Source organism: Haliotis rubra, unplaced genomic scaffold (assembly GCF_003918875.1).
Source record: "Haliotis rubra isolate DU_JTF1 unplaced genomic scaffold, ASM391887v1 Scf560, whole genome shotgun sequence".
Taxonomy (NCBI): Eukaryota; Metazoa; Mollusca; class Gastropoda; order Lepetellida; family Haliotidae; genus Haliotis; species Haliotis rubra.
The window spans coordinates 131,820-159,682 of NW_025767258.1; the positions used below are offsets into that span (position 1 = coordinate 131,820).

Here is a 27,863-nt window from a genome sequence, read left to right on the forward strand (position 1 = left end):
TTTGTTAGTTGTAAATGTAGTTGATTATAAGATACTTTCAGCCTTAAACACATAGGCTTACACCATTTAACACTACCAACCTGTAATACATCTGACTAGACACACACTTCGGAGTATTGATGAAAGTTGTGCTACAAAGAGATTTACAAGCGAGTCCAGTAATTCGCGCGTCCGGTAATACTGCGCAGCTGCAATAGCTTACTTCTGTATCGAAAGGTAAAATCGTCTGCTACCACATTTACGCTTGAAATCGGGACATTTCTACAAGGGACTGGCTTTTAATCACTAAAGGTAAGTAAATAACAGTAATTGACAGATAAATTGACAGTTTTATGAAAATTCGTTTTCTTCAGACTTTTAAACCTTTTTCTTCATTATTCATAATTGGATTTAATATGAAACACTCTTCCTTACATTGATGTAGTGATTTTTGAAAATAATCTGTGCCCTAATACGCTACCATACTTCGGATCTCCAGGTGGATGTTATGCGCATCAGTTGCTGCGCAGCAAGCGATGTCGTCAGAACGCCGGTAAGGTCAACCGTATGGCATAATGCCACGTTATAATCTTATAGTCGTCAATAAAACTTATATTTCTAGGTAAATATGATGCATATCAGCATGTTCAGTCACGTAAACCACACAAAAAAAGAGACGTTAGTTGCCGTGTTGCGATCGATGTGCTTAGGTGCGCGGAATTACGGACGGCATTGTAATATAACAACATATTTATCAGTGGTATAATTCAGGTTTCAACTTTCAATAGAAAGTTTCGAGGATACCCAAAAGTCTAAACTAAAGTTAAAATATTATATTGTTCCATGTTGGGATATTTCCAGAAAGAGATTATTCAAACTTACGATGGGCCCTGGATAATGCTTCAGTTTGGAAAACTTTCACTCAACCAATTGCATGAATTGCGAGAAAAAGGCTTCAAGCATGTTAATATTAAGGCTTACATTTTTACTGAAGACAATGACAAATACCTAACAAAGTAAGGACTTGAATATTTTTGACAAAATAATTCTTTCTTCACAAAGTCACTTGCCAAGAAACTTTGCTTAAAATCCTAATATCTCTATATGGCTGAAACAATGCTGATGCGACATTAAATTTCTAACTCACCTATATTCCTAATAAATTACAAAAGGTACAACTTAATAAGGAAACGGAAACTATGACTGTAAACTGTGTAAATAAAAATTCAGGTTTTTCCTGGATATATTCTCCTGGCAGGTCACATTTGGTCAACCCAGCCCAATCTCCTCCCGACGCCTCAAACAGGTTACCATGGTTACTCTCTAATATTGCCACAAATCTTTGCTTAAGAGATCTATGTTCAGTGTGAGAACAATGCATAAAAGATATTGGAATCTGAATATCATAAAATAGTTAAACAGAAACGGACTGATTGCGGTCAGTATCAACTGCCACAGGATTCCAGCTTGTCCTTCAGCTGTCCGGTCTGATACAGCGCCTTCGTCTCAGAGCAGCCTCCGATGCACTCCCCGTTGACAAACACTCTTGGCACCTGAACAAAAAGTATGTTCTGTCAGTGCTAGAAATAACAATGTCACTGGTTTGATAATACAAAGGCTTTTGAAAAAACCTTGAATACCTAATGTCATTAAGAATGTGGTCAAATGTAACATATGGTATACTTGGGATTACACCTCCTCATTAAAGTGTGGTACACAAAGTATGTCATCTAGTTATCTGGCTTGAATTTTTGATGGAAGCCATGGTGGTTGAGTGGGTGAGGTCGCTGACTTTGTGTGCATGTCATTAGGTGCCTGGCTCTGATGGTTCGAATCCTGGCAAAAGTGCTAGAATCTGTACTTTATTGAGAAAGTGTAATTCCAAACATAACATATCTTACTTTTGAACCGTGCAAACAAATTCTACCAATAGACAAAGTATGTGACAGGTAAATTTTGTGTTGGGCTGGTAGCTGCAAATATGTATAGGTACTTATGGCCTGCAGTGGATTTTACATGTGTGCTTGTTTGTTGTTTAATGCTGAACTCAGCAATATTCCAGCTAAATGGTAGCAGTCTGTATATAATCGAGCCTGGACCAGACAATCCAGTGATCAACAACATGCGCATCGAGCTACACAACTGGGATATGATGACATGTGTCAACGAAGTCTGTACGCCACCTGATCCCAGTATTCGCCTCTTACCACATGCATGGGCTGCTGAAAACCAATTCTAACCCGGATCTCTGCAACGAATACACTATGAGGCGAATATGGTAATTTGCCTGGGTTAGGTTATTGTATATGAAGGTTAATTCATGAATACTATATTATAATATCAAAGAATTTAACATAACAAACGACATGTTTGTTTGTTGTTTAACATGCAATCAGCAATATTCCAGCGTTCTGTAAATAATCGAGTCTGGACCAGATAATCCAGTGATCAACATCATAAGCATCGATCTATGCAATTGGGATACGATGACATGTGTCAACCAAGTCAGTGAGTCTGACCACCGATCCCATTTGTCGCCTCTTACGACAAGCATGGGTTGTTGAAGACCAATTCTATCACAGATGTTCATGGGTCCAGAGAATATGTGAATGAATTGTAACAGGATTAGTCTATACCAACCGTTCTAGCCTTGGTCAAGTATTGCAGTATATCCTGTAGCTCCTGTCCATCATGGCGGATATCCAGTTCCACACACTGAAAAGGCACATTCATGTTCTTGAAAATATTTTTTACTTCTTTGCAGTATGGGCAGTAAGTCTTAGAGAAAACCATCACGCAGTTTTCTGTGATGAGCCCTGCAACCTCCCTGGCCTCCTTCGAGTTCATGTAACGGGGAGGGTCCGACTTGGAGTGGGACCCACCCATTGTGCCAGATGATTATCAGCTGGGGAACTATGCTGGTAAAACTGTAAATAAGAAAATACAATAATTAATTACTGATGTCATGAAGGAAAAATGCTACAACATGTCAAACATAATATAGGATTGATCTTTGAAACAAGTTTGTTGTTTGTCAGTATTCTAGCTATCAATAGCTATATGACAGCGGTCTGTAAATTATCAAGTCTGGACCAGACAATCCAGTGGTTGACATTGAGAGCATCAATCTACACAAAAGGGAAATGATGACAAACATCAATCAAGTCAGTGAGTCTGACCACCCTATCCTGTTAGCCACCTCTTACAAGCATGGGTTGCTGAATGGGTAATGAAACAAGTATCCCAGAGAGTATTAACAATGATCATTAGGTTTGCATTTGTATGCCAACTAGGGCTGCGCAATATAACCGGTTTACCCGGTATATACCGGTTCAGAGATGAAAACGATACGTATTGCGATACGCTGACTGAAAACCGGTATTTTGACATGCATTCGAAAAGACTTTGTAACACTCGGAAATCTTCGGATATTTCCGTTTTATAAATTGTTCCTTTCCTTTTTTATTTGTGCCAAATATTATTTGCGCTTTTATTTTGTCATGGTTAAAAGTTTTTATTAAAGCTTAATCAAGCATGGTGATTTTGTTGTGGTTTTGCTTTATAAATCAAGCATTAACTCGATTATAAGTAGTTATTTGTTAAAAAAGAACTTCTTGCAATATATTGCAATACATATCGCAATATATGCTTTCGCATCGCAATATATTGCAATATGAAAATTCTCTGCAATACCCAGCCCTAATGCCAACAACAATTAATTCTGTTTTAAAATAAACATATTGACATGACTAGACTTGAAAGAATAGATATTTTCATGAGATGAGATATTTGTCAAACACACTTAGAAATGTTCAATGCTGGTGTTGGATTGGTCATATTTGGTAGGCCCATTTTGAAATCAAATACAATCCAGAGAAGGGAATATAATTGGAAGACTAAGTATTTGGAGCCATAAGAAAATGTTTTCATTTGAAATGACTGTGTCCAAAAAGAATAATGAACATTTGAAAACATGGTTTACATTAACATCTAAAAACATGTACAGGTTTTAAAGTAAAATTGGATTACTGAAGCATAATTGTATGAATTTCATATATGTTTTCAACCTGTTGACCCTGAACATGATGATTGTCACAAACAGAACTACCAAGCAAAAACAATTAGAATCCTTCTTTGGCATACCAAATACACAATCTCTACACCAATGTGAGACGGTGAATTGGCCCTGGCAATTCCTGAAATACTGCAATAATTTATTAAGCAATTGCAATTTGATAACTGATGTCATAGTGACCATACCATGGTGACATACTCTCAATTTCCTACGAGGTACAAATTGCAGTGTCATGATCATGTAGACATAAAATGAAAATTTGATCTCATTATATTGATCACTAAACTGCCAGAATCGATTAGTATGGATGTCATACATTTGCTTGCTTTAAGCATGTTAAGAGAAATATACACAGTTGAAATTTAGGTTTCACAGTATATTGTTCTCGGCAACTTCATATTGATGCAAATGAATGAAGAAAACAACCCGGTCGATATATAAAGCTCTCCACTGCTGCATCAGCTCAGACGTTACCACAATGAATATTTATAAGAACATTAAAAACACCATGCCCTTTAAGTCTATAGTCATACCAAACATGTAAGCCTAACAGTCCCATAGTGTCAGCTTCTGCGCTAAATGTACTAAACTTATTATTAATTAATGAGCATATATCGAAAGACCTAATCATGATGAAATTATGTATTATGTCATCGGAACTAACCTTCCAGAGAACGTGCGCCAGGGAACACCTTGGTGATGATATTTGACCTTTGCCTAATCGGTGTCTGAAAGCAGGAACTTAAACGATAGCGCATAAATACCCCGAAAGAATGCAAATATCGAAAATCGATGTCTGCTCGAGTCGGAAGTAAGGGCAGGTTACTCTATTATTTTAGCAAGGGAAATAACTGAGCGATGGCCTTCTGCTCAATAAAATCCGGAAAGATAAAATATATAATACTATTACCCTACCAACTATATTCTACCCAATTATTAATATCGAGAACAAACCTTACGTGAAAATGTGATTCATCCATTCACTCATTTTTTCATTTCATCAAAGACGTATCTACGTCTTTGATTTCATCTACACGCTGTAGTTTCAATGTAGTTTAGATCGATTCTCACCCATTTACAGCCATCAGCCTAAAGCATATGGATATGGAAATTTAATAACGAGATTTCCTTCATAACGGTAAGTCATGGGCTATTTAAAACGGAATCCAGTTAATAAAAGTGGGTTCATATGGACATCACTGGTTTTATAAGGCAGTAAGTTAAAAAGTCATTGTCACTAACTGATACGGTGAAAGAGAAGGGAAACTTTGATCACTTATACTGGTTTAAGAGGTAAATCAAACTGAAAGAGACCACTGCTAATTAAACATCGGACAAGTAGTCAAAGCAGACCACTGGTGGTTAAAATGCATTTCTGAAATATGAAAAATGAAACAAAGACCGTATGTCTTGTCATATACAAAATGTTTATGCAGCAGATTCAAGCAGTGTGCGAAATAGTTTCCAAATTTTACTAGCCAGTCGGGCTAGCTATGTCTGAAAGTTACTAGCCCACAAAATATTTCACTAGCCCGAAATTTGTATATAGACATGGGTTTCATCATTAAGCTGCTAATATAGTTAATGTTTTTCACTCCATAATCTTGCATGACAAAATAAAATTTCACCAGACAGACGGGCTAGTAACTGTGGAGATTTACTGACCTGACTGGATTTTTACTAGCCACGGGCTAGCGGGCCAGTGGCTATTTCGCACACTGGATTCAAGACAAAACCTTTTTGTCAGTTCGAGCTTGGTGATTACTGGATTACATAAGTTGGTTGGTTGTTTAACTCAGCATTCAGCAATATTCCAGCTATATGGCAACAGTCTGTACATAATCGAGTCTCAACCAGACAATCCAGTGATCAACAGCATGAGCATTGATCTACGCAAGTGGGATACGATCTTATGTATCAACAACCACCCGACCACCAATACGCCTCTTACGACTAACCCGAAAATCTCAGCTGGTTTTCTTGAATCTCTTTTGCAGACGGTCGATTGATTATCGATGTTTCTAATTGATTTGTAAAAGCCTTTCTCTTATCAAGACAAAAGGATGTATAAATGAAATAAGGAAGCAAATTTCATTATGACAGTTAATTGACAAATTCCTGACAAATGGGTAATAATTTCAGAATAACGCCTTTGGTTTCACAGGTTAGATTTCATTATAGAAATTGAGCGTTTGACTGGCGGTGTGCATTTGTAGGATATATTCCTTTCCGTTTGTATTTACTTTTCGAATAACATCCTAGACTCGCTGACTTGATTAATACATGTGGATTGTGTTGATTGGTACTCACGATGTCACTCATTTGTTCAAGTCAGGCCTTTTCTGACCGCTGTAATAAAGGTGGACTATTACTGTTTGTATTACACAAACAAACGAGCTCAACTTGGTCTACTGTCATTGATTTGCCATGGACTTGTCCGGTTATATTATCTCCCGCTAAAATACAAAGTTATATTTTTTATGTTTGGATACTAACAATAAATCCTTTACAGCCATATAAGATAGAATTTCGAAATAACTGAATTTTCAAAAAGGAGAAGGAACCTGAGTGTAAACGATACCACACTGCATAGCTTCTATAAAACATCATATGTTGTTAGGTTATACGTATTTGTATGCTGATCATGTGACCTTGTACTTGCCTCAGATGTAGACGATTATAATGATCGGAAAGAAGGCAAATTAGTTTATTAATTTTCTCAAGAATCATCTGATGTAAAGGACAGCTATTCCTTTGAGGAGATCATTAATAGTTGTCGTTATGTGGGTGAAACCAGAGGAAGTTCTTTTGGCCAACGCGCTGTGGTAAGAGTTTACGTTGCAATGTTTATGTGTCGGATGTCAGATAAGCCCACTTCCGGTTGTTTATGACATAAATAAACAGCTGTGTTTACACCTCACTCACTAGCTGTCATAATCACGCGCTTACATATTTAGAAAATAATCCGTCAGTTAATTCCACTGAGCTCTGTTAAAATATATCTGCTTAATAGAATATTGCTTGAAGCAGTATTTCACTTCCTAAATTCACGTCACGATAGTCACGAACTTTCGCACAAATTAAATTTTGTTGTATCATGATTCTTGTCATATCTGTTTTGGACATTGGTGTTGTTAACATTACTTATGACAGTCCTTTATGCTCGAAATTCAAATATATCGAATGTTTCTGAAGTGGTGACATCAGCCATTTCTCAACGATATCATTATGAATAATGTTAAAAGTCACACAAAACTGCACCAGAACTATTTTTCAATTTTCGTTTTTCCGATTAGGTCAGTAGAAGTAATCGTATGGGTAAGAGTTCCTTACGTACCCCCACCTAATTTAAAAAAAATACAAAGATATACAAGGAATGAAAAATACCTTATAAAATAGGAGGGGGTGGGGGGTGTTAGTAAAGAACTCTTTCCATCGTATGGTTATGAGATCAATGATAATGCCAAAAATGTAAATTCAGCATGGTATACTCACATAAATCTCCATTGACATGCTCTAAATGGTGCTCCCTCACACTCAAGTAACTGTTCACAGAACATACTGTCTTCCCTTCAGTATGTGGGGATATGTTTCTGTACGCATATTTCCTGCACTGATCATGATCAGGAATACAAATTTCCCTTAAGTGGGTTCTTTGTACATATTTGGGAGCCCATAATTAATCTGAGGCCATCTGACATAGGATACTCACAGTAATATTAACCCTTTTTAATTTTATCACAATTATCATTGAATAAATATTTCAGAATGATCAATTTAACAGTTTAACACCATATTTCACTTGCTGAATATGTTGATGTCATTCCTGCTAATGTACTTAAAATTATTTGGAGTGTCTATCAAGTTTATGTTTATTGGATTAGTTTATCACACCAATAACACCATTCCTTGTAAGGAAAACAATAATGGTGACACACGTTTAGGCTTGAAAAATTGAGATTTAAAATGTTTCTACATACATATTGATATAGGGTTTCATGTAATGCATAAATCCTTCATATGACTACTGATTATCATGATAATAGTTTTCATGAGTCATGTTTGATGCAACATATGTTTGAAAGCCAGTGAGCTCCGACAAAGTATTGAAGGAACATTTACATAAATTGCTCATTTTTGCCATTGCTGCATGTTTCTGTCAGCAGAATGTTGACGTTATTGCTTATCAATATCTTTTGAACATTTTTTGTACATTTTGTCACATATCCTATGAAAATCGAGAGTCATCATGACTGCATATTTTGGGCACAGTTTCGATGTGAAGCAAACTCAAACTATTTAGGATATGTCAAGAACTGTAAATTTCGTTGCACCACAAAGGCTGGGAAAGCTGCTCACAATGCATTATGTCGCTTGTTTGGCCATCCAGATGATTGTTTACATCTGCTGTCATAAACTGTTAGCTGAAATATAGCTGAGTGGTGTGCAGAAACAAACTTCCAGAAGATCCATGGTGAGAATCCTAGCATGGGCTTGATGAAAATGTGAAATGTGTGGTCACGACATTGGCAGTATGAGCCCATGCATTTTCATATCATACACGGGAGTTTGACAGACTTGTAGGAAAGTGGTATTACATATTGAGAATAGTTGCAAATAATTTATAGAACAAGTGGGACTAATGCTTAGTCTCTGAATGTATAGTAACAAATAAACTCATTTAAATTGAAAAGGGGCTTCAGTGAGATGGGAAATTGAAGAGAACATGAACATGAACCTGAGGAAATCTAGACTTGCTTCATTTAGGGCTTTAACATTGCAGGGATGGCTAGGGAGTAGGGAAAATAATGTGGTTCAGGGACTGTGAGACAGACTAAATACAAGACTTGAATGACCTTGGGATGCGAAAAGTGTGGCTCTTTGATCCTAAGGATCCCAGTGTTTGTGCCCTCAACCATGTCATCCTCCAAGTTCACAGTGTATGAAATAAGGCCTGTCAGACCGCCTGAAACAGGCTATATTTCTGATGGACAGTCTAAATTTACAGCCAGCCAGCCCGATGTTCTGGTACAAAATTTAGATAACATGTTCCATACATCTGAATAACTTTCTTTGGATTGTCTGGTCTGGTTAAATCCATTTTGGGCTGGCAAATGTCTGGCTGGACTTTTTGATTATTTCATACACTGAAGTTCATGTTATGGACCTCAGTATAGATTACAGTATAAAGAAAGTCTGTGCCATTATTTTTGTGGATATTGTTTGCAAGTCTTTTTTGAGTTCAATAGCAACTGCACTGAAAAGGGCATACCATGGATGAAATGTTTCAGGTGGTGAAGAAATGAAACAGAATTGTGGTTGAGATCTCACTGACTCATGAACCCACATATCCTACACTGACTCATGATAGTCAACATGGTCAAAGTTCGCTCACAGTTAACAGTCACGCCGAAGATCTGAGTTTGATTTCCACAAGTTGTGAAATGTTGTCAGAGGTTGTCAGCTCTTGATGCAGACATTTACTGTATCAGTGTAAAAGCCCCAAGATTCCATGTGTAAGAATATGTAGGTCTTTTCCCTGACATTTATGTTCAGTTATTATTATTATTATTATATGGGTATTTATATAGCGTTGTAGTCCATCCCACATGCATGCTCAAAGCACTTCTTTGTTTTTCTCTCAATCATTAGATGTCAATCTCAGCAGCACATCATATTATCAATCTCAACACCTGGGGATCATACAACTCTTGCAGCCACTAGGCGCACTGAGTTAATGTGATTTTCCCATCCTTTTGAGGTACCCATTCACAGCTGGGTGGACTGGGACACATAGTCACAGTACTTTGTCCAAGTCTACTGCACGTTACTGTATGGGTATACGCCACTAGGTGTTTGCACATGTTCATGTGGCCCCCATCTGGTCATATACCAATGGATTCGTGGGTTCTTTTAAGTGCACAGGGTTGTGTACTGTACACTTGGGGTTGTGACAACACTGAAAGAGTCTGCACACAAAGTTGACTCCAAGGTTTTTACACCCGGTCACAGGCGGGCTCGATCCCGACACCTCAACCTCGCTGGATCACTAGCCTGGCGCCTTAGCCAGCTCACCCACCGCGCCCACGCATTTCCATTGATTGTTCGTATTAGCAGTCATTTTTTGGGTGCAAACTGCAATAGCTACACATTCTAGCAATGAGTAGAACCATTTGCATTGAAAAATGAAATTTACAAGAATGAAATGAGATTGGCTGAAAATGTTATTTAAGTGTGGTTCCTAAAGGCCAATAATTAAGTATCATGTCATGCCCATGTTTGATTTTCAGTACTCAACGTTTTGTTCAAGCATGTTAAAATAGACAGCAATCAAGACATTATGAAATATACAAGGCAGCATAATTTGAATTGTTGTTTTTTATTTGAAACTGATAATTGAGAAAGAGTTTGTACTTAGTTAGTAATACATGATGTGGAATGATGGGACACAAGGCTTCAATTTTGAATGAATCATTGAATGATCAGAAATGTAATTTTGATTTTTTTTTTATTCTAAGCTGATAACTGAAAAAGATTCTTTGCTGAGTTAGTTAATATTTTTGTTTGTTGTTTAACGCCACACTTAGCAATATTCCAGCTATATGGCGAGAGGTAGTTATGAAAGAGACGGAAGTGTCAACATCAGTTCTAAAACAAGTCTGTGGTTGTGCACAGGTCCAAAGTGTTTGTCATGATAGAACAGCGGACGGTATGGTAGCCCGTAGCCTAGTGGTTAAAGCATTCGCTCGTCACGCCAAAGACCTGGGTTCCATTCCCCACATGGGTACAAAGTGTGAAGCCCATTTCTGTTGTTTTCTGAGCCATGATATTGCTGGAATATTGCTAAAAGTGGTGTAAAACCGTACTCACTCAAAACATAACAGAGTTAAGCTGGGTTGTGAGGCTTGCAACAAGCTTGATAACCCACACCACACATGCTTCAAGAAACACATGAGGTATGTATTGGCAATGAAATCATGAAATAATGTTCAGAAAAGATTAGCATTTGAGGAATAAAACGAAAACATGCTCTGAGATGCTACACAGACCATATGTTGCTGTGGATCAAGGTTGAGTTCTTTCCTAGCGTGAATAATATTCCCCTTGGGTGGAGTTGACATATTGTTGTCTAGACTGAGTGAACATGGTGAATCAGGTTTTGTGCTACAATCAGCAGTATTGTTAGTGATAATTCACTGAGCTGTTCAATACGTCCAGCTGTGGCATTGTCTGTCACTGGTCTGCTCCTTCTTATTCTGCTCTGTTCCACTTAATTCAACCAAAAACTGCTCTCTTCCACTCAATTCAACAAATTTCTAGACTTTTCAACAAAATTCTGCAATTTCCAACTAAAATGCACACTACAAAGTTCTGCTCTTTTCCTCGACACAAAATTCTGCTCCAATATTCTGCTCCACAAATTCAATTCTGGACCACAAAATTAAAGTCCAAAAATCAAATTCACTCCACAAAACTAAAAAAAACAAACTAATACTAGTCAGTGATTAAACTATTCCCAACGCTGCTTTGTACAACAGCAATCACTGCATGCATGAAGTCTCTCAACAGCGCTCATCAGAACAGTTCTGTGGGGAAAAAAAGCAATAAAAGTCTCAAGGCAAATAGTAGCCCAGAGGGGAATCGTGGGCTGAAATCAAGTGCATTCCAGTCACTGGGTATTTATTTCTTTTTTTTTAAATAAAACTCAAATTAAGCAAAAATAACTGTGAATCCATAGCTTTGACCTTTCAGAAAATTGCAAGCAAATGTCAAATGCTGTTTTGGGCATGTCTCCAAAGATGAAGTTAACTAGCCAGCCGTTGGATGTTGATTTTTTGTCGAGGACATGTCGATGTACGGTTTCCACACTAAGAGCAATAAACCTTCAGCACAGACAGCTACCACTTCAGAAATATCAGAATACGATATCCTATTGATTATTTCCTTCACTCGCCTGAAGTACGATTACCTCAGAGTCGTAGGGCGGAAAGTACTGCTTGTAACCCTTATCATGCTTATGTTTTGCAGGAAAAACAAATGTTACTTTGGCATATTTATGCTTCTACCTGCTTTTACAGAATTATTAGTTAATGTTTAAAGAACCAAATTTACAATTAAATTGACTTTTAGATGGAAACTACTGATTGTAGCCTTCAGCATGCTTATATTTTACAGAAAAAACTTGGTTACTTTGGCATCTGTTCTATATTTCTTTGGTTTATGTCTTCTACCTGCTTTTACAGAATTTTTTTGTTAATAAATTTAAAGAAACAAAATTTAGATTAAGTTTGAGTCCAAAAGACAGAATTGGAAACCAAAAGTTTGTTTTTATTGTCCCACTGCAATAACTTTGATGGTTTGGGAATTTAAAAGATGACAAGTATCATTGCCAATGTTGGGCCAACGTCCGAATGCTATCTGGGTACTGGACTCGCATTTGTGTGTCGCGTAATACTCTGATACAACATGTGCTGTTGAAACTATGATTTACAGTGAAAATATCAACCACTTGCATTTTAAACATATGTATTTTTACAGCTTACCCTACAGACCCATTTATTCCCAATAAAATAGAACAGTGTCCCGCTACAACTATAACATCAGATATACTATTATTAACGTTCACGAGAACCCTAACAAACCATTATGAAAGTGGTCATGTGTGTTCATAGGAATGAGAATCAGACATTATTAACTGATGCCATTGTATAACCAGGAATGGTATCCGTGGTAACTATGCTAAATGCATTGGTATTTTTACAATGTAGCAAAGATGCATTTACTGATATTTGAACATTGGCAAGTTTATAATCTAAATAGATATTCTTACATCTAGATTTAAAACATTGTACTGACTTTCTTATGTTCATCGTTAGATATTATCTTTAATTTTTTAAAACCAGCTTCTTGACATGTTTTATTGAAAGTTTTAAGTGCAGAAAACTCAAAAAGCTGGTTGTCAGGTGTTTATGCTTGTCAGATAATTTCAAGTCAACATTTCATAGTTTTTTGCTGCTTTAATGCTTGACATTTCCAGTGGGCCTTAAAAACTCTTATCTTTCCCCATGATGCTTTTGTGCTGTGTAATGTTTTTTTTAGTTCAGACTACCTAAGTTTAGCAGGCTTAGCAAACTATCTCTAAACCATACAAATATCTGGAGTGTGGCCTCATCCTGTTTAAAAATAAAATACTGATTGCCGGACAACATGTCTCATTATTGATGAAAAGGTCACACCTGTGGCAGATGGTAGGTTTAACCCTTTGTCTGTATTGATGGTGGGTGCACGTAGTGGTATATGTATAGTGTCCTTAATCTATCATTAAAATCTGCATGTGTTAACTCTTATATTTGACAGCTTTAACGATGATGACCTTCTGAACTTTCTGTTTTAACTTGAGGGAATGTGTCTATCCCTAAAAAGTAGCAATACATAATGGGGAGAAAATGGACTGTGTTCATGATGGTGATTGGAAACCTGCTGCCACACAAATGCACCCTATGATCAACGTTTCTACCTCTACTGCCACTCTGTCGGACTAAACTGTGTTAAAGACGAGCTCCATGGCCTACTTATCTGTAGAAGATATTCTGAAATAAGAAAGAAGTGTTTCACAACCCATCGAAATGTCTGTCTGTCATAATGGGGAAAAGATGGATTGTGATCATGATGATGGGACCCGTGCAGGTTTGGGTTAGAATTGGGGCGGTGGGGTAGCCTTGGAAGGTTTGGGTTAGAAGGCCGGGTTCGATTCCCCACCCTACAATGTGTAAAGCCGATTTCTGGTGTCCCCCGCCGTGATATTGCTTGAATATTGTTAAAAACGGCATAAAACCATACTCAGTCAGTCGGGTTAGAATTGATCTTCAGTAACCCATGCTTGTCGTAAGAGACGACTAAAGGGATTGGGTGGTCAGGCCAGCATGTCATCGGTTCCCAGTTGCGCATATTGATGCTCATGCTGTTGATCACTGGATTGTCTGGTTCAGACTCGATTATTTACAGACCACCGCCATATAGCTGGAATATTTCTGAGTGCGGTGTGAAACTCACTCCCTCACACTCATGATGATGATGATGGGAATACCCTGGTTTGCTGCCAGTGCTGCTGCTGTGTTGGTTTACTGCCAAGAACACAGCCCTTCTGACACTGGGTTACGCAGAAGGCTGCAGAGTTGAGGAGTCCTCAAGTTCTTGGTGGGTTCGACTAGGAAGTCATTTCTGGTGTCCCCCACCGTGATATTGCTGGAATATTGCTGGAATATTGCTAAAAGTGACTTACAAGCATACTCACTCGACTTGGCAGCACTTCCTTGGTCAAGTCTCATTCTCTGTCTGGGCTGCATCTAGAGGGAACAAAGGCCCTGAGCTAATGGAGAGCCTTACCAACCTGACTGTGCCAGGATCACAAGAACCCTTTTTGTTGCATATATTCATTTTTATATGTAAATAAGAATATTAAGGTCATATGTTGTGCTGGATTCCATTTAAGTGAATGGTCCTGGCACTATAATTATAACAGTCTTTGGGCACAGAATTTCGCAGGTAGCATGATCAAGATGGTGGTTACAGATAATAGTCAGATAGTATGGTGGTATGCTTGGTACTTGGAGCTTGTTTTTGAAATGTCAGTAACTATTGTCCAGTTAGGGTATTTTTGCTGAAATGCACAACTGCCCGGATACTTATCGATGGAAGCAGATGATGTTATTGATAGTTTTGTAATGGCTCACTGGTCATCTGCTTCACACAGATGTTTTCCAGTCTCACTGACATCAGATCTTAGTGCTAACTGTGGCTAAACAAAAATCTCAGGACATCCAATTACAGTCATGCCATAATCTCCTCTTCTGAAATTTGACTGACCAGTGAAGCGAGTAACTAGATCATGTAGACAGTGGACATTAACAAGTCAGGAGATAGACTTCTTGAGCTGTCTTGAGTTTTAAACTTGAGACTGTCTATAGGCTGGCAAGTTGTGGCGCACTCAGCTTTTATGTTGTCAAGACTCTGAAGCTCCACTGTACTTATGTACATAAGTGTTTTATTGTTTGAAATAAATAAGAGAAGAAAGTGCTTAAGAAGTTCTTAGGGCTACGAACGTTTCGAGAATAGCTAGCCTGATTCTGATTAAGCGCGGTGAGCAATCACTTGGTGTTCGGAGACTGGGCGATTGCTTTAACCAGTAGGCTGCCCCACTGCCCAGTATGTGTTAAGTGATACCCTGATGTGATACAGATTCTATGCATCTCGACCTCACATCGGTAGAGACCAAAAACATATTGTGTGAATGGAGTCATTTAAGCCGACACCATCTATACTTGTATACCGTCCTTCAATTCATCACCCATGAAGGTCCGGGTGAGAATGTTGATCTTCAGTAACCCATGCTTGTCATAAGAGGCGACTAATGGGATCGGGTGGTCAGGCTCGCTGACTTGGACACATGTCATCGTATCCCAATTGTGCAGATCGATGCTCATGCTGTTGATAACTGGATTGTCTGGTCCAGACTCGATTATTTACAGACCGCTGCAATATAGTTGGAATATTGCTGAGTGTGGCGTAAAACTAAACTCACTCACTCATTCACACTTTCAATTCTTTGCTGATACCAAATTACCATGAGAATCAGGTTGCTTCAAGGTTAATGGTTGGCTTGTCAGATTGAAAACTTGGGTTCAAATGCCCAAATCCTGTAATGTGTTGAGTCCCTCTGCCATGATGTATTTGGAATATTGCTTGAAGCCACAGATCAATAATTTTGTCTGCTCAGATTACCACGGATACCAGTGTCCATCTCCTGTGTAGTTGTTGTAGTATACTTTGAACCTAGTGTATGTGTTTTACCATTGAGTATTTACCATGTTTACCACCATTAATTATTATTTATTAATTGTTTAGTTTGTGTATTCAGTATATATTAACTATCATAGGTTCATTGTATTATTCTGATGCTGTTGATCACTGGATTGTCTGGTCCAGACTTGATAATTTACAGACCGCTGCCATATAGCCTGAATATTGCTGAGCGCGACATTAAACACCAACCAATCATTGTATTAGGTATTTTTGCCAAATAAGCAGGTATTTACCTCCAGTCCTGTATTTGAGGGTCCCTTGGACTCATATTCTTAATTTCCAGGGGTCCTTGACAACAATATGGGGGTTCCAGACACTTAAATATTATTATTAATACTGTTACTGTATTGTGTATCATGATCATCGCATTGTTACAGTAATTAAATTGCAAATAATACCATAACAGAGCTAGTTGCAACCGCAGTGATAACTTATTGTTACTTGATTGGTATTTTTACCAAAAGTATTTGGACTTTTTCTGCATCCCTGTGGATGTGCTAATAAATTTTGTTGCGTCCATTGTCAATTTTTATGTGTATAGGACGCATGAATTCCTATACGAATTCCTATTCGCGTAATTCTGCGCAGCAACTGATGCGCATACTATCCACCTGGAGATCCGAAGTATGGAAGCGTATTAGGGCCAGATTATTTTCAAAAATCACTTCATCAATGTAAGGAAGAGTGTTTCATATTAAATTCAATTATGAATAATGAAGAAAAAGGTTTAAAAGTCTGAAGAAAACAAATTTTCATAAAACTGTCAATTTATCTGTCAATTACTGTTATTTACTTACCTTTAGTGATTAAAAGCCAGTCCTTTGTAGAAATGTCCGATTTCAAGCGTAAATTTGGTATCAGGCGGTTTTATCTTTGATACGGAAGTACACTATTGCATTACCGGACGAGGGGAATTACCGGACTCGCTTGTAGCTGTGTAAGGTTGTGCGATGGTGGGATAGCCTAGTGGTTAAAGCATTGGCTTGTCACACTGAAGACCCAGGTTCGATTCCCCACATGGGTACAATGTGTGAAGCCCAGTTCTGGTCTTCAGCAACCCATGCTTGCCGCAAGAGGCGACTAACAGGATCAGGTGGTCTGGCTTGCTGACATAGTTGACACGTGTCATTGTATCCAAACTGCGTAGATCGATGCTCATGTTATTGATCACTGGAGTGTCTGGTCCATACTCGATTATTTACAGATCGTCACCACATAGCTGTAATATTGCATAGTTCTTGGCGATCTCACTGTCTCAGAAAAAACATCAGATTTTCCAGTCATGAGAATGGGGTCTTAATGACCTTCTTCACTTTCAGTCTAATGAAAGTAGAATTGAGCTGTATGTTTTATATACTACCCAAGAGAAGTAAAGGAAAACCCATTGCATGACTGTTTCACTGTACAGTCCGTTTGAGGCAAAATGATACCGATGAATTGCAGTCTAACACATAAACAAATAGACATAAAAGAATCAAACCAACGCGGGAGTGCAATAAGAACAACTTTTCGCGCTGTTCCTTTAGTTGCCACTGCACCCTTGTAACAATCTTTGAAAATGCACAAATAAATGATGACAAGTTTCTTAAACAACGTTTTTATTTGTTTCTAGAGTTGGTCTGTTGTTTTTATTGCACTCCGCGTTGGTTTGATTCTTTTATGTCTATTTGTTTTTGTGTTAGATTGCAATTCATCGGTGTCATTTTGTCTCAAATGGACTAGTAGTCAGTATTATTAAAGAGTTTAGTTTTTTAGATTAGGATAATATTTGGTGATATATTCTTGGGTATAAATTTCTGGGTCCAAGGCAAGCAAATGTTATATTAGATTGATTAAAATCAAGCGTTCACACCTTATACTTTAATTTACAGAAATGTTGGTTATATGTAATAGGCAATATTCGTCATATTCAATGTTGATAAATTTAGTGATTCAAACAGCCATATGTTTATGCATTCAGTCTCAATTTGTATGTCAATATATTGCGTCGGTGAGAAAAGAAATATACATTCAGATATAACATCTGCAGCTGATACATGCTGGAACTGAAGTAGGTGTTCATTTCATTCTATGATGATCTGTTTTGTCACGAAGGCATGAGTCAGGAATAGCATAGATAGACATGATATATTAAGTGCTTCAATCAGTCATATTTTCATTCAGCCATATTCATGCTACATTTGTATGTGCATAAAATGCAATGTATTATGTCTGATTTGGTTGACACATGTCATTGTATCCCAATTGTGTAGATTAATGCTCATGCTGTTGATCACTGGATTGTCTGGTCCAAACTATTATTTACAGACTGCTGCCATATAGCTGGAATATTGCTGAGAGTGGCGTAAAACTAAATTTAACTCACTCACTCACTCTTTTTGTCTCTGAGGCAAAGGAAAGAGCAGACATGCTTGTTATCATGTTGGGTACCATATTTTGTGAGTGAAACCTTTATCAATGTTCTCAGAAGTTTATGTGTCTGTATTGTCTCATTGGCTACTTGTTTTATGTACAGGGTCACAGAGAGGGCAAACCCATACTTCATCCTACAGAAGAGGAAGGGATATGGCGGAGGAGGTCTCACAGGGCTACTTGTTGGGACCCTGGATACCGTGTTGGATAACAAGGTATATATCCTAGGATAAGGGTGGGATATTGTGGTCTCACAGGGCTACTTGTTGGGACCCTGGAGTGTTGGAGGTCTCACAGGGCTACTTGTTGGGACCCTGGATACAGTGTTGGTAATGTCCTCTGGATTGATAATTGTGGAAGCGGTCTCACAGGGCTATATATACCAAGGATATCCTAGGATAAGGGTGGGATATGGAGGTGGTATCACAGGGCTACTTGTTGGGACCCTGGATACAGTGTTGGATAACAAGGTATATATCCTAGGATAAGGGTGGGATATTGTGGTCTCACAGGCTACTTGTTGGGACCCTGGATACAGTGTTGGATTGGGATGTATCCTAGGATAAGGGTGGGATATTGATAACAAGGGCTACTTGTTGGGACCCTGGATACAGTGTTGGATAACAAGGGATATCCTAGGATAAGGTTGGATATTGTGGAGGTGGTCTCACTGGGCTACTTGTTGGGACCCTGGATACAGTGTTGGATAACAAGATAGATATTCTGGGATAAGGGTGGATATTGTGGAGGTGGTCTCACTGGGCTACTTGTTGGGACCCTGGATACAGTGTTGAGTATGATAACTAGGATAAGGTAGATGTCCTAGGATAAGGGTGGATATTGTGGAGGCGGTCTCACTGGGCTACTTGTTGGGACCCTGGATACAGTGTTGGATAACAAGGTAGATATCCTAGGATAAGGGTGGGATATTGTGGAGGAGGTCTCACAGGGCTACTTGTTGGGACCCTGGATACAGTGTTGGATAACAAGGTATATATCCTAGGATAAGGGTGGGATATTGTGGTCTCACAGGGCTACTTGTTGGGACCCTGGATACAGTGTTGATAACAATGTATATATCCTAGGATAAGGGTGGGATATGGAGGCGGTATCACAGTGCTACTTGTTGGGACCCTGGATACAGTGTTGGATAACAAGGTATATATCCTAGGATAATGGTGGGATATTGTGGTCTCACAGGGCTACTTGTTGGGACCCTGGATACAGTGTTGATAACAATGTATATATCCTAGGATAAGGGTGGGATATGGAGGTGGTCTCATAGGGCTACTTGTTGGAACCCTAGATACAGTGTTGGATAACAAGATAGATATCCTGTTATAAGGATGCATATTGTGGAGGCGGTCTCACAGGGCTACTTGTCGGGACCCTGGATACAGTGTTGGATAACGAGGTAATGTCCTAGGATAAGGGTGGGATATGGAGGCGGTATCACAGGGCTACTTGTTGGAACCCTAGATACAGTGTTGGATAACAAGATAGATATCCTGTTATAAGGATGGATATTGTGGAGGCGGTCTCACAGGGCTACTTGTCGGGACCCTGGATACAGTGTTGGATAACGAGGTAATGTCCTAGGATAAGGGTGGGATATGGAGGCGGTATCACAGGGCTACTTGTTGGAACCCTAGATACAGTGTTGGATAACAAGATAGATATCCTGTTATAAGGATGGATATTGTGGAGGCGGTCTCACAGGGCTACTTGTCGGGACCCTGGATACAGTGTTGGATAACGAGGTAATGTCCTAGGATAAGGGTGGGATATGGAGGCGGTATCACAGGGCTACTTGTTGGAACCCTAGATACAGTGTTGGATAACAAGATAGATATCCTGTTATAAGGATGGATATTGTGGAGGCGGTCTCACAGGGCTACTTGTCGGGACCCTGGATACAGTGTTGGATACTTGAGGTAATGTCCTAGGATAAGGGTGGGATATGGGAGGCGGTATCACAGGGCTACTTGTTGGAACCCTAGATACAGTGTTGGATAACAAGATGTGGAGGATCCTGTTATAGGGGACCCTGGATACAGTGTTGGATAACAAGGTAATGTCCTAGGATAAGGGTGGATGTTGTGGAGGCGGTCTCACAGGGCTACTTGTTGGGACCCTGGATACAGTGTTGGATAACAAGGTAGATGTTCTAGGATAAGGGTGGATATTGTGGAGGCGGTATCACAGGGCTACTTGTTGGAACCCTAGATACAGTGTTAACAAGGATAACAGGATAGATATCCTGTTATAAGGATGGATATTGTGGAGGTGGTCTCACAGGGCTACTTGTTGGGACCCTGGATACAGTGTTGGATAACAAGGTAGATGTCCTAGGATAAGGGTGGTTATTGTGGAGGAGGTCTCACAGGGCTACTTGTCGGGACCCTGGATACAGTGTTGGATAACAGGTAATGTCCTAGGATAAGGGTGGTTATTGTGGAGGAGGTCTCACAGGGCTACTTGTTGGGACATGGATACAGTGTTGGATAACAAAGTAATGTCCTGGGATAAGGGTGGGATATGGAAGAGGAGGTCTCACCCTTACATGGCTGTTTGTTCAGACCTTAAACACAGTGTTGGATCACAAATCTGATACATGTGGAGCTGGTAAAGATGTATGTGGGGTTGGTTAGGATATTGAAGAGGTTGTCTCACAAGGATACATTTATAGGTACCTGGATGAGTTTAATCACTGTTGTTAGCAGATGAAGGTATAACCATTGCATTCCTTCTTCCAGACATATCCGTACCGGATTCTTCATCAGACACCAGGATCTGAAGTTAGTTACTGTGAGTAAATACCTTCAGTAAAATTACATTGATATGCTACCACAATAACTTGTCCTGTTGAAAAACTAGTTAGCTAATACTTGAGAACTTGAGGCAGTTCTAGGGATGTACCACTTCCTTACAGCAATGACACCATGAAGATCTGGGTTAAAATTGATCTTCAGTAACCCATACCTGTCGTAAAAGGCGATTAGCAGGATCAGGCTCGCTGACTGGGTTGACACATGTCATCATTTCCCAGTTGTGTAGATCGATGCTCATGCTGTTAATCACTGGATTGTCTGGTCCAGACTCGATTATTTACTGACCGTCGCCATGAACATGATGAAGCTGGAATATTGCTGAGTGCAGTGACTAAACTCACTCGCTTATAATGTTGTTCAATGAATATGATGATTCAGTGTAGATACTATTGTGATGAAGGTTAGGGGGCGGTGGGTAGTCTAGTGGTTAAAGCGTTGGCTCGTCACACCGAAGACCCGGGTTCGAAGTCCCTACATGGGTACAATGTGTGAAGCCCATTTCTGGTGTCCCCCGCCGTGATATTGCTGGGATATTGCTGAAAGCGGTGTAAAACCAATCTCAGTCAGTCAGTCAGTTCGTGATGAAGGTTATCAGTTATCCTCTTGCTCGATACCAGTGATCACATAGCGGCAAATTTCTTTGAGAGGCATTTAGAAGTTGGAGCAGTAAGGAAGGATAACAATATATTGATAAACAACTTCTTTATCGCTGTGAGAGCAACATTTCGATGTTAGAACCTACACCGAAACATCGCTCTCACAGCAATAAAGAAGTTGTTCATCCATATATTGTTATCCTTCCTTAGATGCAAATTGCTGATGCATTAAACAACAAACAGTTGCATCACCTTCCATAATACTGACAGGCCATGTTAAAAGAACACTATATCATTAAGTGCTGCTCTGTGTTCATGACAGATTCATGGTGATGATGCTGTAGCAGATGTTGGGTTCCATATAAAACTGAAACATGATATCGCCAACTGTGGACATGTAGGCTCTAATGTTGTTCAACTTTGCGTCTGCAGCTGTTGCCGTGGCGACCAACAAGCGGGAAATCAGCAAGGACTGGGAATGGCTGGAACAGCATCTAATGCAGACGCTTAGTAAATACCAGTGTTTGTTTATGTTGTTTTTAGGTTTACAGTGACAGCCATGAGACTGTATTCTAACAAAACTTTTAAAACAATCTGAAATCTTGTCATGGTTATCATGGTTTTTATGACTATCCCACAAAGTTGGAATTTTTTTTTTTAGATTCTGTCAAAGAGACATCTTTTTATTACATCTGAACATGCTGCAAAGCCTCTTTTTCAAACCCTGTATGAATACTTACATGTTCTCAGAAGAATGTATCATCAAGTAAGAAACTTTAACAAATATTGTTAAAAGAAAATGTGTCTGAAATGTGTATTTTATGTTTTTATTATGCCTCTTACTGTGCAGGATTTGTAAATCTGAAGTTGTTCAGATCAGTTTTGATCGAACTTGATAGTCAGCTGACCATGGCATATATATTTCCATTTTGCATGAAATCAGAGTTATTTCCCTTGTGTATGTCCTCTGTACATTAGAGTTACTTCCCTTTCTTATCCAGGTGCCTTTGAGAGTGACGAGGAGTCAACAGACTTTGTACGTTGCAAGATTGAGAGCTTGCTGGCCAACAGGGTTGTGCTCAAAGAAGGTCATTGTTTTAACCTTATATTTCCATAGGGCAACAGTGTAAACATTCTGAAGTCAGTTATTAAGTGTACCAGAAAGATTGCAATTTTCTAAACCCAGTATTAATGGAATTAACAGTTTGAATAAACCTATAACTGGATTATTCTTGAAGTTATATTTGATGTTTTGATATATTTGTTGATCACTTCTGTATTTCTTTCACAGATGAGGAAACTGAGAGGTTCAAATCTGCTACCAAGAAGTTCAGGAAATTATTCAATATGCCAAAGGAAGAAAAACTTGTTAATTGTAAGTGTATCATTATTTGTTTCATCTTTTGATTATTGTCCCCCGCCGCAACACGGAACAAGGGACTATGTATTCAGCAGCGTCTGTATGTACATACGTCCCGATTCTTGTTCAAGGTCACCATTACTGTTTGACCACTTTTATAACTCTTGTTAATGTGATCTCTCATGATCTGTTGTACCCAATGTCTTCCGATTTGGTGACAGCCTACATTGGGGATTATGCAGACACCAGTCGATTTGGGTGACCTTGACCTTATTTTCAAGATCACCACGACACGACCACTTTTCAAACTCTTGTTAATGCAATATCTCGTGCACTATTGTACCCAATGTCTTCAAATTTGGTGACAGCCTACATTTGGGATTACACAGACACCAGCTGAGTTTGGTGACCTTGACCTTATCTTCAAGGCCACCATGACACTTTGACCACTTTTCAAGGCAAGGTGCCGAGACAGGGCTGGATGTATCAGAGAGTCTATGATGTCTGTTGATGATATTTCAGACTATTCCTGCAGCTACTGGAAGGGCAAGGTGCCGAGACAGGGCTGGATGTATCTGAGTGTGAATCACCTCTGCTTCTACAGCTTCCTGATGGGCAGAGAGGCCAAACTCATCCTCAGGTGGACGGACATCACGGTCAGTAAAACCCAAACTCCACTGCTTGTAGCTCACCTGGTCCAAATGTTGTGATGTTTGTCACTTGCCTATGTGCCAACATTTATGTTCTTGGCATGATTCCAGAAACTAGATGGCTTGTTCATGATGTTGAAGCTTCAGATTAAATAATGGATTCAGCTTTGGCGTCTCTAGAAGTTTACTATGGTTGCCATGTCAGCAATATAAAAATTGTCATGTGTGCCTAATACGAAGAAAATTTTGTATATATGAACTTAAAATATGATATACGATACACATATGGCATGTGGAATTGCATCCAAGTTTGATTTAGGAGTGTATTGACTGTTGCCCCAGCTGCATATTATTATGACATATACAAGGGGGTGGTTGGGTAGCCTATTGGTTAAAGTGTTCGCTCATCATGCCGAAGACCCGGGTTTGATTCCCCACTTGGGTACAATGTATGAAGACCATTTCTGCTATCCCCCACCGTGATATTGCTGGAATATTGCTCAAAGAGGTGTAAAGCTGAACTCACTCAGTCACTGTGACATATTCATGCTGTTTGTTGTATATTATTCATATCTGTTTGATCTGTGTACTTGTTTACGATGAGCTATATCTTGTATTGGGGCAGTGGGGTAGCTATGTGGTTAAAGTGTTCCCTTGTCAAGCCTAAGACATGGGTTTGATTCTTCACATGAAGCTGCTTCTGGAGTTGCTCCTGCTGGGATTGAGTGACATACTGAGTGAGTGAGTTTAGTTTTACGCCACACTCAGCAATATTCCAGCTATATGGCAGTTGTCTATAAATAATCAAGTCTGGACCAGACAATCCAGTGATCAACAGCATGAACATCGATCTACGCAATTGGGATATGATGACGTGTGTCAACCAAGTCAGCGAGCCTGACCAACCGATCCCGTTAGTCGTCTCTTACGAAAAGCATGGGTTACTGAAGATCAATTCTAAACCGGATCTACATACTGATTAAAGTAGCATAAAATCCAACTCTCTCACTCTCCCACTCTCTCACTCTCTCACTCTCCCACTTTCTGCTTCCAGAAACTGGACCGAGGCAACAACATGTTGTTCCCCGACAGTGTCAAGGTGTCGACCCGCGAGGCTGATGTAAGTACACACTCACATATGGTAATCCAGGCAACTTTCCAGGATACAACACCATGTGCCACTTGTTGGAAATTGGGTGGGTGAATTTAGGTCTCAAAGAAAGGTTATATGAAGTCCCTGACATGGGTTATATTATATCCCTCACACAGGTGAGTGTAGGTCCCCATCATGAGGTAGATTTGGTCCCTAACATGGGTTAGGTCCCCTACACTCTACTGCTTGTTGGGGGCGGTGAGGTAGCCTAGTGGTTTGGTCCCGGTTTGAATCCCCACATGGGTTCAATGTGTGAAGCCCATTTCTGTCCCCTACGTGAAGTTGCTGGAATATTGCTTGTGGTAAATCCAAAACTCAGTCAGTCTGCTGCTTGTTGTAACAACTGACTTGGATGGGGTGATAACACTTTGACATTGTTCACTGCATGTCAGTAATATAACACAACACTGTTTCTGTTTTCAGCACTTCTTCTCAATGCTGCTTCACAGTAATGAGTCCTACCGCCTGATGGAGCAGCTGGCCAATATGGCCATGAGACAGTGAGTAGTAGGAACTGTTGTTAATATATAGAGGATATTTGTAAGTTTGTCTCAAATAACATGGTTATCTCAGTGGATGACCTGATAAATTTGATATTGTCATGAGTGGTGCAGCCATGAGGGAAAGTGTCAGCGTTGTCAGGTCACTATATATGACCAGGGTTCACAGGGCTTGAAAAAGCCTGCAATTTGGACTTTTTATCCTAAAAAGGCCCTCAATTTGTTTCAGCCTTGAAAAGGCCCTAATTGCCAGTTATTTGCCCTTGAAATGGCTCTATATTTATTAAAACATGTCAAGTTATGATTTTACAGGAAACTAATGCATAATAGAAATAGCTTGCAATGACAGTGGGTGTAATTAATCTTTATTGCAAAGTCAAACTTACCCAGTGCAGTGATGTAGCTAAGAATAACTTTCTGTCTGATGGTCGGTCCCACATTGACCAACCTTGTGTGTATTTAACTGCTTTTGTGTTATGTCCGTTTCTGTAGTTCCTTAAAATGGTTGATTGGGTCTTGAAAAGCCCTAAAAAAGCCTTAAATCTGATTGCTGATAATCTGTACAAACCCTGATGGTGGACTGAGGAAGCTTGTGATGTCACATCAAATTCTGTTTTGTCCAACTGCTGTACAGTCTGATAGCTAGAGATTATGACCAGTACTGAGATCAGTTGAGTCCAGCCTAGGTAATCACATTACCATATACTTTGTTCAAGGCTATGTAACAAATTCATTATACCTTTCATGCAGGAGTGATCTTCATATGTACACTCTACCTGCGTGCAGGTTGTGCAGCCCAGTGGTTAGTGTGTTTGCTCCTCATACCTAAGGCCTGGGTTTGAGTCCCAGTGTGGTACAATGTGCATGGTGTGAGAAGCTCATTTTTGATGACTCGACGTGATGCATCTTGACACATGCTGAACTGCATTTGATACACAGATATTTTTGTGGCAGTGCACCTCTAATTGCTGTTGATATTTTTCAGATTGATGCAAGAGGGTGGATTTGAAGAAGATACTTCCATTTCCACCAGAACCAAGTAAGTTGTCATGACTAGAAACTTGAAGATTAGGGTTAGAATTGGTCTTGTCGTTAAAGGGTATCAGTGGGTTGGGATTGTCAGATATATTGACTTTTTTATGCACATTTTCTTGGCATCATAATTCATGACCTTCTGGTATGTTTGTAGACGGAAGACCTCAAGGAAGATGTCATCGCTCAAAAGGGACCTTGATGCTAGAGCTCGCAGTGAGGCTTTCAGGTAATTCATCATTAGGAAATCTCATAAAAATCTCTCTGATACTAGTACAGCGCAATCATGCTTTTCTATAGGCTTCCAGTGTGAAGCATTCAGACTAGTGTTTGTGTGTCTTATCTCAAAATTTGGCAGTTCTATATGAAACACTATGAAGTACACATTACTGAATTAGGGGCAGTGGGGTAGCCTAGAGGTTAAAGTGTTTGCTTGTCACATTGAAGGCTTGGGTTGCATTCCCTGCATGGTTACAATATTTAAAGCCATTTCTGGTGTCCCCTGTCATGATATTGCTGTAATGTTACTAAAAGCAGCATAAAACCCAACTCAATCACACACTTACTCAACTCTTTGTTCGAGAATCAAGGTGCCCCAATATGGGCGTGGATCATTGATCAGACACTTGATTGTCTGGTCCAGTCTGAATGATTTGGCCGTATTTGGCTAATATACTGCCAAGTATGTTGTTAAAATAATTATCAAGCAAGACAGTTAATGAATCAGCTGATGTTGGTTTCAGACAAGCGCTCCGGCTGCCAGATGGGGACAAGCTGGATGGGGATGAAGAGTGTACGCTGTGGACGCCCTACAACAAGCAGCACGTGTGGGGACGGGTGTACCTCAGCAACAACTACCTGTGTTTTGCTAGTCGGGTTGGTATCCCAGTAAGTTGCACAGTTACCTCCCTTGGCTTTGGTGCTTTCCATCTGCTATTCTTAAACACCATTTCTGTCACAAAAATAACAGATATCTTTGATCAAGACTATTTCTTTTGGAATTAGAAGAGCAATAATATATTTTTGACATCGTTACAAATAAATAAATTGGTCATCATCCTTCCTTGCTTCACAGTTTTGTGCCCAAATCGCCATGTTTGATCCGTACTGTATGCAGTCCGACTGTGCATTCCTGCTGCACGTGATTCACATTTGGTAAAAGTTAAAAAGATCAGATGTAGCATATAAAGTTCCACCCATCTCACATTTCATATTTAAAAAAAAAATATGTTAAACCCTCGGTAAGGTTAATGAAGGCCGATTATCTTTTCAGTGAAAGTGGCTTTTTGAAATTGTTGTTTTATCAAATAGGAAAAAGAAAGTGAAGACTTCATCTGAATCTGAACGTGTTGTGGAAATGCTTTAAAATCAAGTCTGAATTTCCATTACAGAATGACTGGCAAATTGATTATA

The 27,863-nt window shown here is 39.3% G+C and overlaps 2 protein-coding genes across 5 annotated transcripts in view; one reads left to right on the forward strand and one right to left on the reverse strand.

Moving 5' to 3' along the window:
* Nucleotides 1-992: 992 nt before the first annotated feature.
* LOC124254038 (glutaredoxin-like) lies at nucleotides 993-4,889 on the reverse strand. The gene is made up of 3 exons (XM_046687908.1): nucleotides 4,719-4,889; nucleotides 2,620-2,906; nucleotides 993-1,532 (listed from the first exon to the last, which is right to left on the reverse strand). The coding sequence occupies exons 2-3, from the start codon at nucleotides 2,863-2,865 to the stop codon at nucleotides 1,425-1,427; spliced, it is 354 nt and encodes a 117-aa protein (XP_046543864.1). The 5' UTR covers nucleotides 2,866-2,906; nucleotides 4,719-4,889; the 3' UTR covers nucleotides 993-1,424.
* Nucleotides 4,890-6,702: 1,813 nt separating this feature from the next.
* Nucleotides 6,703-27,863, forward strand: part of LOC124254026 (TBC1 domain family member 9-like) — a 51,935-nt gene continuing 30,774 nt past the window's right edge. For 2 of the 4 annotated variants that reach the window (XR_006892366.1, XM_046687889.1), the window contains exons 1-12: nucleotides 6,703-6,879; nucleotides 18,432-18,543; nucleotides 21,085-21,136; nucleotides 22,188-22,265; nucleotides 22,757-22,843; nucleotides 23,047-23,130; nucleotides 23,638-23,771; nucleotides 24,820-24,885; nucleotides 25,342-25,418; nucleotides 26,404-26,457; nucleotides 26,608-26,679; nucleotides 27,194-27,338. Coding sequence is in view for 3 of the 4 variants with exons in the window: in XM_046687889.1 (XP_046543845.1) it covers nucleotides 6,836-6,879; nucleotides 18,432-18,543; nucleotides 21,085-21,136; nucleotides 22,188-22,265; nucleotides 22,757-22,843; nucleotides 23,047-23,130; nucleotides 23,638-23,771; nucleotides 24,820-24,885; nucleotides 25,342-25,418; nucleotides 26,404-26,457; nucleotides 26,608-26,679; nucleotides 27,194-27,338 (1,005 nt within the window). In the remaining variant the exon portion in view is untranslated. Of the gene's footprint in view, nucleotides 6,880-18,431; nucleotides 18,544-19,268; nucleotides 19,319-21,084; nucleotides 21,137-22,187; nucleotides 22,266-22,756; nucleotides 22,844-23,046; nucleotides 23,131-23,637; nucleotides 23,772-24,819; nucleotides 24,886-25,341; nucleotides 25,419-26,403; nucleotides 26,458-26,607; nucleotides 26,680-27,193; nucleotides 27,339-27,863 lie in introns of all 4 variants that reach the window. The other 2 variants (XM_046687891.1, XM_046687892.1) reach the window with 2 other exon arrangements.

Excerpts from the sequence above, each read along its gene's own strand:
- LOC124254038 (XM_046687908.1), bottom strand. The coding sequence starts at position 2,865 with ATGGGTGGGTCCCACTCCAAGTCGGACCCTCCCCGTTACATGAACTCG. Across the intron at positions 1,533-2,619 it reads ACTTGACCAAGGCTAGAACG|GTGCCAAGAGTGTTTGTCAA; the intron begins GTTGGTATAGAC and ends CTTTTTGTTCAG.